The sequence below is a fragment of the Gallus gallus genome, chromosome 1, assembly GCF_016699485.2.
Source record: "Gallus gallus isolate bGalGal1 chromosome 1, bGalGal1.mat.broiler.GRCg7b, whole genome shotgun sequence".
NCBI lineage: Eukaryota > Metazoa > Chordata > Aves > Galliformes > Phasianidae > Gallus > Gallus gallus.
Window position 1 is genome coordinate 13,507,778 of NC_052532.1, and position 15,773 is coordinate 13,523,550.

The following is a 15,773-nucleotide window of genomic DNA, read 5'->3' on the forward strand; positions in this document are numbered from 1 at the left end:
TTTTAGAGACATGGAGGTCTATTTATCCAGTTAAATGGATTCTTATTCTGTAGATACACTGTAAGAGGTTTTCAAGTTTGTAAGCAGAAATGTCTTCTAAATGTAGATGTCCAGAAGGAGCAAAGTGATAGACCTCCTGTAAGGCTTTTTTTACTGAAAGACTGAACTGGGGAAAAGATTTCTGCTGAGGAAGAAAACTGAACAATGACTGAATGTAAAGAAAAATGTGGTCGGTGCATACATCAGAAGCCCCATAGCAACTGCAGGTATCATTACAGAAAACAAGAGTTTGTTACCTTGGAAATGGCCGTATTCCTCCCAGCTGCACTTCGGTGCCTTAAAGAGCTAATTATTATTCTGTTATTTATTTTGGGAACAAATGCGAGAGGAGTCATGAGGGTTACTTGTTTGAATTAAATCTGTTCAGTGGCCGGAAATTAAATGGTCAACTTGTCAGAAGTAAAACTATTCGATTTTTGGTTCAGTGACCAAAATGAAAAGAAAAAGAAAGAAAAAAGATCAGCTAACATAAAAGGAGAAGTACTGGGGGGTTTAACACACACACACACACAAAGTAAAATATCAGCTCGGTCACTATGAAAATCTTCAATGAACACAAAAAAATTAGATACTGTTCAAGCAGAAAGGTCTCATTTCATTTTCTGATTATTCAGTTAACTTCTTTTTTTTTCCCTTTTTGTTGTCAGTTTCAAAATTGAAATACTTTTCCAAAGCGAAAATCAACAGTTTGCATTGAAAATGCCAGCAAAGTATTTCAAATTCTTCACCAGTTTCTACTCAGTGACATTGTCAGTTTTTATCCTCCTCACAACCAAATTATAAATGAATTTCTTACTCATTACAAACATGGCAATTCCATATGAACAAATGATAAAGTCCTGTTTCTTATGGAAACAGTACTATCAGCTTAAAACCCTTCTGATGGGCTATTGGTAATGAGCAAATCAACAATAACAATTGGAAAGCATAAAAATATTTGCCAGAGGGTTTTGCTCTCGATACCATCCAGAGCAACGCTCTTCGTGCTGCCATCTTTGGGGGCTAGAGACAGAACAACCACTCTACAAAGATATTTAACGTCGGTGTTTAACCAGACATCCTTTCTTTCACAAATACTAGAAAGCTCTGTTTTTACAGAACTTGATAGCAGTGACTCTGTGACCTGACACCCCACAAACAAGCCTGCTTGCCGCAGCACTTGCTGGGCAGTGCTTTGTTAGACCTGGATCTTTGTCTGGGTCAGTGGTGCTGTTTGGTTTCTTTCTGCAGTTCACGGTATTGAAAATCATTTCACCCTTTGTCCAGATGAATGTGTCTAATTCTGGAAGGAGGCTTGTTTTCTCTAGCAGCATATTTCCCCTGTGAGATAGCAACACTGGAAGGTTACTCTGGCCTGGAAACTGCCACTTGTTTAGTCAGAAAGATAAACATTATCTATATTTCTTGTTCTTTCCTATCTATTGTATTGTCCTGGAGAGCAGTGGGAAAAGTGGAACCGAATGGCAGAGACCTTGCCAAGCCCTGTGACGTGATGAATGACTTCTCACATCCCAGGGCCTGACATGGGGAGAGGCCACAGAGGGTTGTGCTGCTGTTTTCGGATGTTAAAAGGCTGATCACCTGCTCATTGCTCACATTTATCACACAGAGAGAGCTCTCAGGGACAGGACACACACGGCAAACCCAGTGCTGCCATGAAGTATTCCTCTTCAATAGCATGGCCAATATACATAGAAAACTTGTTTTCAGCCTGCATCAGCTGACTGTGTCCTTGGTGACTCACTTATGATTATTGTACCAGACGTGTTGAATGCTGAGGCCAGAAAGTCTCTCTCAATTACGGAAAAAAAGATAATCCCAGGTTTCTCTAAGCCTTCTGGACAGTGAGGGTTGTGCACTCTCTTTTCCCTCTTCCTTCCTTCCCCTCCACTGTGATGCAAATGTTCAAGGTCTCCCCGTATTTCCAGGGAGCATCCAACATCTGCTGCCTGTGGGCAACCGACACACAAATTTCTTCCAGCCCAAGCTGAGGCTGGGAACTGGAAGGGAATGAAGGATGGGGTGCCAGTGCCCCAACCACCAGTGGCTACAAGGAATAATGTGTAAGAGCTGGTGACCAGATCTCCTTCATGTTTGCACATCCTAAAGCTTCTGTGTCAGAAGTGAGCGTGGCAATGGCTTTGTAAATGTTTCCAACACCCAGCAATCCCCTAGATCTGGAAGGCTGGAACTGTTAATAAGACTTCTCATTGCCAGGTATACCCCGAGGTACTTGTCACCCTGGGGCACGGATGGACAGGTGTGGGGCACGAAAGCAATGGTGCAGTTCAGAGAGAAACCTGCAGTACACATCATTTTATGAAGGAGGCCAATGTAGAAGTCTAGAGGAGTGGAGGTCTTATTTTTATAGAAGGTACGGGGTGAAGCTTGCACCTGAGTGGAGATGGATTTGATGCCTGCTGTCGCTCCAGGCTCTCACAGATAACAGACATGAGCTGGAAAAGCTCCACTGATTTTTCCCCCTGAGACAACACTTGTGAGAATCCCACAACCCATATTAATATCAGAGTGCCTGGTCAGAAGATGGGAACCACCTGCTTTGTTCCCAGGTCCCCACCGGGATGGAAAATCTGCCAAGAGGAACTTTACAAAGATCTCAGAAAAACAGCCTCTGCTTTGCAATAAGCCACTGGAAGTTTATGAGTTCATCAGTTGCTACCCTGCAACTTCCACAGACCCTTCACATCCAGCCCTTACAGACCCCTTCTGTTTTCCATGTTAACGCACAGAATTATAAAATCGTAGAACAGCCCAAGTTGGAAGGCACACACAAAGATCAGAGTCCAATTCCTGGCTCCACAGAGGACCTTCCAGAATTCAAACCCCATGTCTGAGAGTGTTGTCCAAATGCTCCCTGAACTCCAGCAGCTCCAGGCTGTGACCTCTGCCCTATGGGATGGGTCAGAGGGGTTTCTGCCCCTGTAATGCTATCACCTTTTGATTTGATACAGCCCATATTGCATTGACGGTGTGACACACTCTTGGGCTTTCATTTTCCAGGGAAGGGCGAATGGATAAGACAGCAGGCTTGACAAGAGGGAATCAGGAAAGAACTTCCCAAGGCCTCTTCCACAAGCAATCTATTCTTGGGCCTTGACGGATGTTAAAAGTTGCATTGTAAGAATTTGTACTGTGTTTATGTCAGTGGCCGCTCACAACTGGGGGAAAAAAATGGGAATGACACAAATATTCCAGAAACATGTTTGCACTCTATGCACTTTTTATGCCAGATGAAAAGGCAGGAAATGTTAACACAAAGAAAGGAAGCATGTTAAAAAGACTGAGACTTTCATCACAGACTATTGAAATTCTCAAACCAAGGACTACTAGGGAAGGTTGCTTGTTCTCAGAGGTAAGACAGTGATGTTTCCTTTCCTCTTTATGCAGCAAAGATTCATGACAAATCCAAACCACAGCTGTAGAGCATGAGGCAAAAAACTAATGAAACTTGTGTCAGAGCACATCTCTGTCGTATCATCAGGTCTGTCATCAGATGGAAAATCATACCTCAGTTAGTCCATGTGCAAATACTGTATTATTGCGCTGTATAGAAGTGTGACATTATTTCAAAGGCAGTGGTCTTTAAAAATCCAGATCAACAGAACAATGAGGAAAATTAGAAATGTTGACAGCCAAGAGTCATACTCTGTTCTATCTGATGAACCAGCGTGGCTTGGGTCAAATGGGCAATGCAAAAAGATTAGAGAAATGAGCTACACGTCACCACAACACGGTAACCTACCTACACACTGTTTACTGGTCAACTTAGGTCCTGAAGAAGGAGGTTTATATCATAGAATCATAGAATCATAGAATGGCCTGGGTTGAAAAGGACCACAATGATCGTCAAGTTTCAACCCCCTGCTATATATACAAATATACACACAATATAAATGTGTGATATAACGTAATGTACATATGCATATATAAAATTACAGCTACTAGTTATTTATAGAAAAAGCAACTTTTAAAAATAATCTACTTAAAAGCTGTTACCATGGACAGATTTTAGCAATGGATTCCACAGATAAACCGTATGTATTCAAAATTACGTCCTTTAAACTTGAAGGAAGTACATGCAATATTCCCAGATCAGTTCTTAATGCACAGTCTGCCCCGTGCAGACCAATAACACCAACAGTGCCATTTCTGTCCTGCAGTCAGATGTCACCTGGCAAATGTGGGTCAGGCCAGCACACTGTGCTGACTGCAATTGCTGTTATTTGGGGCAATCAACTCTCCTTTGCAGGGATAGCAGCCCCCCGATGGGGGCAGAAGGGGTTTAAGCAGAGATTACATCTCTTTTGCAAATTTGCAAGAAGGATTCATGGAGGCCTTTGTGGGCCATTACCTCCTTTTATAAATCCCACATCCAACTGTATCTATGGTTGAGCCATCTGCTGGCTGCTTATCTGGCCCAGGAATGAGAACGATGGCAGCCGATCCCATTAAAATTTATCATCTTCCCTAGGAAAATACCTTGACTTTGTCTCCCTTTTTCTTTCAAGGTTACCATCCCTCATCAGCTTGTGGTCAAGAGATCTTCAGAGCAGAACTTTATAAAACTTGCATGTTCATGTCACTTTAACTCTGGGACCAGACAAGAGCTTCAGATATAGAACCTGTTGTCTGAGGTCAAGTTTTAAATAAATAAGTTTCAGATCTGACATATTCAGACTGCAGACTGTAGAGAACAGACCGCGTTATTCAGAAGTCATTCCTGCTTCTGCAGGCTCTGGTTTATGCAAGAAGATCCTAAACAGAATGGAGCGCAGCTGGGATGAACTCTTTGGGCACTGGGGGATGAAGGTTTTTCTCTGAGTACCCTAGAAGAAGAATTTTATGGGTTATGAAACCTTTACACCACTGCAGGATTTTGCTAAAGACCCAGTAGGAAAGAAAAGACTTGAAAACCCAGGATCTGTCCCATTCTTAGTAGTTCCCTCACTGTTGCTACCTATTGCTAGCCTCGGGGTTTTAATTTAAGCATCCTTGAAGAGTTTACTGTACTCCTATGAACAAAACTTTCTACACAGCCCTGTAATTTAGAACAAAATAATAATGGAAGTATCCATTCTTACAACCACGATGGCGAGGTATAAGTAGACGAGACCAATGTTTTTGAGGGAATATCCTGCAAAAGTTTCTAAGAACTGACATAATACACAGAATGATGCTGGAAAGCGTTGACCAAAACATGCTCTTCCCTTACCAATGCACATCACATTCTCCACACATCTGACTTCTGGTGGCTCACAAAAAGCTTCGTGCACTGTGGCATAACTGATAGAGAAGATGCATAACCAAGTTTCTGCACCTTTCTTACAATCCTATTTCTCTGTTCCTCAAGCAGCATCACTTCTTACTCTCCTGTTATTTGCTCTCACCCCATCCCTAACCTCAGATTCCAACACATGCTTTTTATTTTTCCCTACTCTGAACAATCAGACTTTACCATGCACACACCCACCAGAGCAACCTGGCTCCAGAAATGACAGCGTTCCCAATGAAAACAGGCATCAAGTCACAACCTGCGTTTCTTACATACAGTGGGTAAGTAACAAAGGTGCACTTGGCCACACTTTAAACAATTTCTTATCAGTGCTGGAAGAGTGTGGAATTACCACTTAAAATAGTCGAAAACTTTTTTTTCTTTTTTTGCAACCTATCAAAGCAATGGTCCCACACAATATACAGTGTGTCCAAGAATAGGAACAGCCACTGATGGGAACTGATAACATTTGGGGACCGAAGGTTAATCAGTTCTGGAAAAAAAAATAGGAACAATGGAGAGTGAAATAGGAACTGAAGTCTCATTAGAGAAAACTATTTTAAGGCTGGAATTATGAGTTTTGACATCAATCATAGGAAAAGAGTTCAAAGTTGTTCCTAAAAGATCTAAATAAGAAACCTTGAGAAAAGAGCACCGTTTGCAGTAACAGCAAAACCACTTTTTGTTTCGAGAGAGGAGGGAAAATACTGTGTGAGGATCCCTTTGCACTGTTTTAAACCCTACCAATATGAATGTTTACTTTAAGTTCTCTGTGATGAAGGGCAGTGAGGATTCGGTGTTCAGTCAGACTGATCCTTCCGCATGTGTTTCCTTTGTGTATTTCCAGAGTACAAACCTGCCTGCAAACCGTGGGACGCACTCACAGCACCGATGTGAATAACCAAAACTGAGCACAGATTGAAAAGAAATGCAAAAACAAACAAACAAACAAACAAACAAAAACTCGCTTGAAGATTTTGGATTTGTGATTTTTCTCATAAAGGATTGGTATTCTGCTCTGTAGATTGCAGGGGGAAGCCCAGGAGTAAATGGGATGGCTTCAGAGCTATGACGATGCAGCCCAGCTCCGAGCGCACCAACACCACTCGGCTGGAAGGGGGCTGAGCAGGTGCCTGCATTAAACAAGTGCACACTTTGCCAGTTTGGATTTGTGCAAGTGTGTAAGTGCCTGGCCAGCTCAAGGACTTCATTAGATTTGGGGAAAAAAAAGCTAATTCAAGGAATAAAAGTCTGTCAACGGTGATAAAACTGTTGACCAATTTCAAATCATTCCTGTATGCAAAGAGCATGGTTATGTGCAGCATAGTTCTGTTCCTATTCAGTCAATGTGCGTTTAAATATTTAGTGACTGCAGGGAGAGGGCCAAACTGGGAGCAGTTTTAGGGGTTAGGGGTGAAGTGCGAAATCCCAAAGTATCCAATTTACCAATGCAAAGTAGGGAATACCATTGTCCTCACTTTACTTATGAGGTTCAATGTCACATGGAAGTGAAGCATTGGACCCAGCGCGCCAGAGAAGCCGCTTGGAGAAGCTCCGTTCTCAGCCGATGCCCACATATCCCTACAGGGACCTCTCCTCTCATGGGCACAGGGCAGCACGAGGGACCACTGGGCAGATGGATGCGAGCCAGAGTCACAGCTCCGTGTGTAAACCAACTAACAGAACGCTGTGAGCTGAATTGCGTTTGGTATTTCTTCTCTTCCAGCCCTTGAGATAAGGTTTCACCCAATTCAGCCATCTCTGAATTTGGTTCTCATGGGTTCTGCTGTCACCGAGGGGGAGGCAGGCAGTGCAGAACGGCCCCGCTGGATCCCGCGCTCGGAATGTGCTCTGTGCACAGGTGGATTTCACTGCACATCTCTACATCTCCCTTTGTCCTGCGCTCCTCCTGTACTGCGCTCGCAACTCCAGCTCACAAGTCTGCCTTTAAAGCCCGGTGTTTTGAACAGCAAAGGCTGAAGCAGCGCAGACTGGGATTTGCCAGTAACATTAAACTGCGTGACAGAGCAGCCCGGATTACTCCGGCTTATTTTTTCAGGTTATAATTTTATTTATTTCCTTGGCGCTACATTTAACACCGATAATTGTTTCGAGACACTCAGATGAGACGTTTCCAAGTATCTACCGGAGTAGGTGTGCTCTGCTCAAGGGTACATCACCACGTCGCACGGAGCCGGCGGGCACTGCCTCTGCCTTTGTTTTGGCACAGCCAAGTGTTCCATCAATGCGCGGGATGAAAATAAAGCTCCCATGACAGGCTGGGAGCAGGGCGGGCTCACGGCAGGGTATACCCACACCTCGTGCTGCACCAACGCGTTAGCGACAAGTTCAGCCCGATGGGGCCGTCCCCCCGCGCCGGGCTTCGGCTTCCCTCCCGGCACAGCGCGATTCTGTCGCTTAAGCATCTGAGCCGCGGTGTAAAAAATGCAGAGCTTAAAGCTGAGGGAAAGTGGAGACTGGGGTTTTTTTTCGCTCCCGAGTCGGGGTCGGGCGGGTTGGATGCAATGCGGTCGGTCCCAGAGAGGATACGGGGCTCCGAGGGGAAACCGAGCGCGGCGGTCACAGAATTTACGTACGGGGATCGTTAAAGAAAAGATAGCGACACTTTTATAACAACTTTCATATGGGTTTTGTAAGAACTGCGTTGTTAAAGGCTATACAGAGAGCGACACTTCAGCGCTCCTAATCCGGTGAGGACGGCTGTGTGACGTTCGTTCTCCCCGTCCTTACAATGGGAACGAAATCCATCGGAACATCCGCATCCCTCCCATCTCATCCCTTCTCTGATTTGCTTTAAACTTCAATTCTGAGCCGGAACGCATCGAAGGCAGCAGTTCGACTCCATCCATAGCCAGGGACCGCCCCACGGTGTCTTATTCTGAGCAGGACGCTTTCAATAAATATGTACTTTTTTTTTTTTTTTTTCCCCTGGCTTTTTAATGTTTATTGCAAATCAGCGCTTATTACGGAGCGTCACAAAACCTCGAGCGGACGCAAAGAGGGGAGAAGGATCCGCCAATACACCTCGGGGCGGCCTTCCGTGATCGTGAATTAGAAACGTTCCGCACCTGAAAGTTTGCCTTACGAAGAGGCGGCGATGGGGCTCTATCGCTTCTCCTCACCTCGGGGTGCCCACGGAGAGCGGCTGCTGCGGCGTTACCCGCCCGACCCGCCCCCCCCCCCCCCCCCCCCTCCCGTCGCCGCCACCTGTGAGCGCGGCTCCCGCATCCCCCGGGCGCGGCCAACTCCGGGCACCGCGGGCGGCACCGCGCACCCCAACGGGGCGCTTTCCCCGGGTCCCGAAGCGGGGACCGCCACCAACTTCGGAGCGTCGGGATCCGCCGCCGGGTACACAGACCGGAGGGCGGAGGGGGCTGCGGACACCGCGGCTGTCCCCCCTGGGGATGCTCGCACGCTCTCAACGCGCGGCCGCCACTTACCGTGGTACTCCTGGCCGGGCACGTAGGCGGCGGGGTTGCCGGCGATGTGGAGGGCGATGAGCACCTCGCCCTGCTCGCCGTCCCCCTCCAGCTCGCCGTGGTGGGTGCAGAGGAAGAAGAAGGGAGAGAAGCGGGCTCGGGGGGTGGCCGCCCGTCCCGCCGCCAGCAGGGCTCCCAGCGCGGCCAGCAGGCAGGACCAGCCCCCGGGGACGCCCCGCCGCCGCTCCATGCTGCTGCCGCCGGCGCCGCTGGGGCATCCAGGGCACGGCGGGACCGCCGCGCCGCTCCGCTCCTCTCCGCTCCCCGCGGGACGGGACGGGACGAGACGCGACGGGACGGGGCGCGGGGTGGGACGGACGGGGCGGGACGGGGCGGGCGCTGCCCCCCGCGGAGCCCGCGGAAGTTCGGGGAGCGCGGAGCGGCGCGGAGAGGCGCGGAGCGGAGCGAGGTAAGGGCCACCGCGGCCCTTCCGCGCTCGCAGAAGGCTGCGCTGCCCCGAGCGGCTCCGCCGTCCCCGTCTACCGCTGCCGGGGTGCGGGGCTCGGAGCCGGGAGCGCGAGGGCTGGGAATAATTTATTTCCCCCGGTGTCGGGGTGGGAGGGAGGGGAAGGTCCCTCCTCCTCCTCCACCTCTTTCTCCTCCTCCGCCGGCGCCGCCCGCTCCTCCCGCTCCTCGCTCTGCGCGCCCGGGTGCGGTGCTGCCTCTGCGGGGCGGCGGGCTGCCGGCCCGGCGCTGTCGCTGCCCTTTGTCTGCCGCCGGTCCCTGCCTACGGGTCCCCGCCCCTGCCCCGGCCCCTGGCGCTGCTCCCTGGTCCCTGGCCCTGCTCCTGCAGCCGGCCCTGCCCTAGCTGCCGCCCCGACACCTGAGTCCCTGTGTCCCTGTCCCGTTTCTCCAACCTCTGTCTCTCTGCCTCTATCCCTGTCCCACATCCTCAGTCCCTATCCCACAGCCCAGTCCCTGTGCTCACACCCCGGCTCTCTTCTCTTTTGCCCCTACCCCTCCTCCCTACTCCCTGCACCTCTCACTGCCTCTGTCCCTGTCCTGCCCCAGCTCTGCCCCTGATAGATGTGCACCCTCTGCTTGGGAAAACGTCGGTTTGTTCTCAAACCTTCTCCCCACACGCATACACAGAGAGCCTTCAGCTCAGGAGAGGCAGCGTGAGGGTCCCCAGGGAGGGCAGGTCCCCAGGAGGGCGGTTCAGCCCCCAGGGAGGTGTGCCCAGGCCCCACACCTCAGGAAGAGGAGCGAACCCAGAGTGGACCGCAGGGGGAATGAGCAGCTGGACACGAAATGCTGGCAAGAGCAATAATTCGTACAAACGTACATTTTTAAGAGAGCAGGGCTAGCAGAGGGACCGCAGTGTGAGGAGACAGGAGCAAACCTACCGGTCTGTAAGGTATGTGCTGGATGCCAACTGGTGCCCAGGGACAGTGCGGGCGAGCACCAGTGACATGATGTAAGCGGAAAGCAGAACGTACCTGCCAGCATTTTGTCAAGTGCAGAACTGGCACGGGCCAGGGGCTCCCTCCTGGATCCGTGTTGGTGCCAGTGGGAAAGGTTCCCTCCGCAGAGGCGCGAGCCACATGGCAGCTGCCCCTCATTGGCGCAGGCTGCCGGGCTGGCCCATCTCCACGCCGCTGATGGGAGCCTGCATGGGGCCCTGGGGACATCCTTGCCATCTGCCCGAGCTGCCTCTGCCGCTGGCTGTGCACCGAGCTGAGCTCACCACCACCAACAGAACTTTGCTGTAGTTTTCCCGTCTCAGACCTTGGTGGGGATGGAGCGAGGCCACGTCCCCCATTGTTCTGGATGGGAGAAGCATGGGGACAGACTCTCCAGTGAAGATGCAGAGGCACAGGGGTGCAGGGAACATCCAGCTCCAGCTGGCGGCTGTCCCGGGCCACTGCCTTGGAAACAGAGCTCCTCGTCAGTCTGGCTCCGACTTTTCCCTTTTAGCTCCTTTATTTATTTTTCAGCTTCGGGCATTTGTTTGTTTTGGATTTTTTTTTAACATCTGTGCCTCCTCCATAAATTTCAGTGCTTGTAAAAGTGATGGAGTAACGTAATTTGCTCATACCAGAATCTCAAACAGGCATAAGCTGTTCAGGCTCCCTCCGGAACTGCCCTGGAGGTATGTTTGCCCCATGCATTCCCACTCCCCCCAAGTGCTCACTCGCCATCCACAGAGCTCGGGGTCTGCAAGCACAGCCAGCCCCATTATTTTATAATGAAGGAAGTGGCAGGGGAAGGGGCAATTCCCTCCCACTGCTGCCAGAGTGGTCCCCAGCTACCACCGATGCCTTTGTTTATTTTTCCTCCAAGAGAGAACTCTCTGAGTAAGTTTGGGAACATGGGAGCATCTCATCAACCGGGGGATTTCTCACTGAAGTCGCTGGAGTTTGGATATGCTCAGTGGAGATGAATTTTAGGCTTTTTTCTTTGTTTCCAGTAGTTTAGTGCCCAGAGTAGCCAGGATTGTCAGCGCAGCTGGGCACTAAAAGCTTACAAGCGAGGGGGAAACTTTGTCGCTTACAAGCGAGGGGGAAACTCAGCAAAGCAGTGTGGACAAGGCAAGGTCTCTGCTTGGAAGCCTCGTGCTCTGCCTTAATCACCTCCCTCCTCCATTCTGTACCTTAACGCCTTTCTCTCTTTGTCCTTTCTCCTTTGTTTTTACTGTTCCTCCAGGCATCTCACCTCCTTTGGAGATCACAGCCTGTGCCTTGTCTGTGGAGAGACCCCAGAGTGCTAAAACTGAAGGGGACAGGACACAAAGGGCTGTCTGGGTCCTCCAGCCACCGGCAGCAGTGTGACAGATACATAGACCAGCCACGATCCCCGCCTTCCTGAACCCCCATCATCAGGGTCAAAGAGTGCTTCCTAAATCTGCCCTGTGAGTTTCAGGTTCATCTTTGAGTAGAAGAGTGGTGCCGACGGTGCCCATCAACAAAACATGATGAACAGGGATGAGGAGTATTGCAGAAGCTACAAAGTTAGAATTACACATGTTCCTACAGCAGTAGGGACATACTTGCTGAAGAAACTTTCAGATGAGCCAAGGCTGTGGCCAACCCCTGTGCTCCAGAGGAAAGGAAGGAAAAGAAACACCATGAGCCCAATTCTCCCATAACTCCTCAAAAATGTCCCTTGCATGGAGCTCTTGTGCCCCTCAGCAAATCCCCTCGGGGGATTTTGTCCCCTGCTCTGGGTCGGTATGGTACCTGCCTACTGAAGATAAGGCATTTGTACAATGTCTTTGGTCAATATTTCCCATTCATCCTTCTCCTAGTGACAGCAAGATTAACAATTTATTATTATTCATAATAGTACAGTCTATTTAAGAAAAGCAATTTGAACCAACCTGCCTGTATCAAAACAAAAGCTTGTAAAATCATAATATTCTCTATTTTCACATCTCTGATCCAAGCTTCTTGTGCAAGTTACCACTATACATTGTTAAAAGCTGAAAGCACCTAATGCTGCAGGACAGAGGTTACCATGGCCTTTCACCCATCGTGTAGTATTTTTATTTTTTTTCTGCATGGGAAAAAACAGGGAGTAAATGGAGTTGAGAAACGAGTAAAGACTGCTGTCTGCAATGGAGAATGCAATAGGTGGAACGTAAATAATTACCCGGGAGGTACGGGGCCCTCCCAGGCATGTGTGACGGGAAAATCACAGCACAGATGGACGTGGCTGTGGTCCATATTAATTTACGACAGTGATTATCTAGGCAATGGGGCTGCTCACTTCATTCGGAGAGAGAGCTTGCACCCCAAAAGCAGAACAGCAAAGCTAACGGCAGAGGAGCTGCTTTATTAGCATGGTCACAAGCAAGTCACTTTGCAAGGATCAGGGTAGGCTCAGGAATATTTCAGCAATACTCAGCAGTAAGGAGTTCTGTCAGAGCTTCCTGTGTCTGGAAAGGTTTTTGTGGGAGAGCATAGAAGAACACTTGTCACTGCTGTGTGGAAAGTCTTGATGCAGCACTCCAGCTTTTAAAAACAACAGCTTTCTATGACTGCCCAAGGTTTCTTCATAATTGGCTTAGAACAGCAGAGACCACCAGGCTGCAAGCAGCACTTGTTCACTGTGTTATAACATCTAAGAACAACAAGTTGGGGCGCTATTGATTTTCTTATGCTAATAAAGATGGTCAGGTGGAATTTTCAAAGTGAGATCTTTCCACCGAGTGCTTTTCCTTTCCAATCGTCCAAGCAAGCAGCTGCGTCTCGCCGTGTGCCTCTCCTCCTGGCCATTGGGCAGACTCAGAGAGCTGACCTGCTCTTTTTGCTGCTTGGAAGGTTTTGCTGAAGGAAGGAATACCGATGGCTGGAGGAGCATGATGTGATGGATGTGCAGAAGAAACAGCCTTGTAGCTGATACAGTTGATGATCTGCTCACAAGCACTTTTCTTTGAAAAAGTACTGTTGTATTACTGGAGGCAGTGTCTCCCTTGGGCTGGCTTCAGTAGGGTCGGTTGTGAAAGGACAAGGGGAAATGGTTTCAAATTAGAAGAGGGGAGATTTAGGTTGGATATAAGGAAGTATTTTACGGTAAGAGTGATGAGGCACTGGAACAAATTGCCCAGAGAGGTGGTGGGTGCCCCATCCTTGGAGACATTCAAGGTCAGGCTGGACAGGGCTCTGAGCACCAGATCGAGCTGTAGGTGTCCCGGATCATTGCAGGGGGGTTGAATCAGTTGATCTTTAATTATCCCTTCCAACTCCAACAAGTCCATGGTTCTATGATTCTTTGATTAAACCATCAACACAGGCTGGGAAGCTCTTCCCCAATCACCCCAAGGGTCCCTGTATCAGGGAACTCAAATGGGAGGATGAGTCCGGCAGTGCTCAAAACAAAACCCTTCTCTTCTGTCTGTCAGGAGCGTTGAAGCTTCAGTGAAGTTGGGCCTCAGCGCATCTGCCTCGTGAACGCTGGACAGAAACGTTAGAAGTAATTAGTAGCTAATTGATCTTGTCCCTTCTTTCAAAACAAAGTCTTCCGTTCATGAAGTCTCCTCATTTTCTCCTATTTATGCAGGCGCTGCCACAGTGACTTACCAGAGGGGCCTGCAGCTCTGGAGCGGCCTTGGCCATGCCAAGAAACCCCTTGGGATGAATTCCTTTTTTGTGCACATTGCTGGTCATAGCCATGTAATAATGCAGCCTTGCCTCGCCACTTGCATGAACTTTGCTCTTAAGTAGAGCCCGAGCCATTTCTAAACAAAGGCCTAAATGTGAAATTACAGTCAACTTCCATGCCTATGTTATTACGAGATTTTAATTTTTCTAGGGTATGAACAATAGCAACTATTTGGCTGCGCTGTTTTCCCGGGCGCTGGCACAATGTGCATCTTCTGTAAACTGACATCTCATGATTTTGTCTGAAAATGGAATATTTAACTGCGCACATTTTCTTCTCTCATATTGGGTTTCATTCAAATGGTCTTAAACTTGTATTTCTTTATTGCTTATTAACTTTAATGAGGTATGAATATAAAAGAGAATATTAAAAGGCTTTTCTTTTTCAAAAAGGCATTTCTTTACAAACAGTGTTGACGTTATCAAGTAGGTGAGTCTAAGCCCTTAAATTTATTTTTGATCTTGTAGTCATTAAAAAAAGAATATGAGATTAAAAAACCTTCAAATTAGGCAACTAGGATTAAAAGCTTTCTATTGTTTGGCTTAATAACACAATTTAAGTGTGAATACTTCAGAAGTGTAGGAAGCCTTTATGCTTCCATACCTTATGTATTTTGTTTATTTCTATGAAAGTACTTTAAAGATTTAAATCTCCTACAGCAAATAAACTATGCTCATGCTTGGAAAACGAGATACTGCGAGGGATTTTGGGCTTGGAAATATTCTGAGTATCTATTATGCATAAAAATAAAAATTTCTGAAGACAAATGCACAACAGTCATTACAAGTTTTGTTTTCATATATTCCTAAGTTTGGTGTATTTTCTTTTAACAAATTATTTTGGGTGCAACACAAGCACAGGAATATCCTTCTTTCTGTGTCTGATCCGCTGAGCCAATGTGCCTTATTAACAATACATGAGGAGCGTACCTAAATATATTTAAGGAAATTCAACTTGACTCTCGTTATTTACAATTCAAATGTTCAATCTTGCTTTGGAAATCTGATTTTCAGTGTACGTTAAATAAACATGTTTTATATGAAGAGGCATCTCCTTCAACAAATATTCATGGTTATTGTTTCCTACTGTACGTTTGCTGATCTGGATTTCTATGAAGAAATGCTGGATATTTACACGTGTTACTGAAGCTTCCAAGGCTTTCATTAACTTGCAAATATTTATTGTGGGTAGTCTTTATCTGAAGAATTTTTTAAATGTCAGTGGCCACAAAAGAAACTCTCAGTCCATTTTACAACCTGATTTATCTCTCCGCTTCTCTCTTCTAACCTGAATAACCCCAAGGGCCCAGGGTACACATGGCTAACAGGACAGGTCAAATTTAACCGTTTGCTTTGCAAAGGAAAGCAGTAAATCCTAAGGAAGTTCATAAAAGATGTTCCTTCTGTTTATCTAATGATCACCGAACTTGCAAAGACCTGGAAACACCCAATACTGTGGGTTTTGAGGATTTGCTCTTATCACTTCTGCATTTAAAACGTATCTAAAATATACAGTGCACATGGTTAAGTGTCAGTGTAGCTGTGCATGGAGATCCAACATCCAACACTTTTATCTGACACACCACCACAGCTTGTGAGCCCACAGGCACGCTGCAAGGATGAACTTTGTTTGCCAAGTGTCTATCACAAAACTTTCTAGGCTGCAGGTGCAAATACAGTCCAAGCAAAATATGAACTGTGATAGCATCAAAGCCATTTAAAATGCTCACAGAATTATGGAAAACCAGAGAATAAGTAGGGAGTTCCCCATGATAGGGTTGTGTAGGAGGAGGGTGCTCCCAGGCAGCAGTTTGGGTG

At 47.6% G+C, this 15,773-nt stretch overlaps 1 protein-coding gene and 1 long non-coding RNA gene across 4 annotated transcripts in view; one reads left to right on the forward strand and one right to left on the reverse strand.

The window, feature by feature from the left end:
• Nucleotides 1–9,363, reverse strand: part of RELN (reelin) — a 273,059-nt gene extending 263,696 nt beyond the window's left edge. For 2 of the 3 annotated variants that reach the window (XM_004934740.5, XM_040701261.2), the window contains exon 1: nucleotides 8,815–9,363. In XM_004934740.5, coding sequence (XP_004934797.3) covers nucleotides 8,815–9,043 — 229 coding nt within the window. In that variant the 5' untranslated portion in view covers nucleotides 9,044–9,363. The remainder of the gene's footprint in view (nucleotides 1–8,814) is intronic. The other variant, NM_001305123.2, reaches the window with a different exon arrangement.
• LOC124417187 lies at nucleotides 9,169–15,282 on the forward strand. The gene is made up of 3 exons (XR_006931438.1): nucleotides 9,169–9,262; nucleotides 11,500–11,704; nucleotides 13,855–15,282. It is a non-coding gene; the product is annotated as an uncharacterized LOC124417187 (long non-coding RNA).
• The last annotated feature ends 491 nt before the right edge of the window (nucleotides 15,283–15,773 follow it).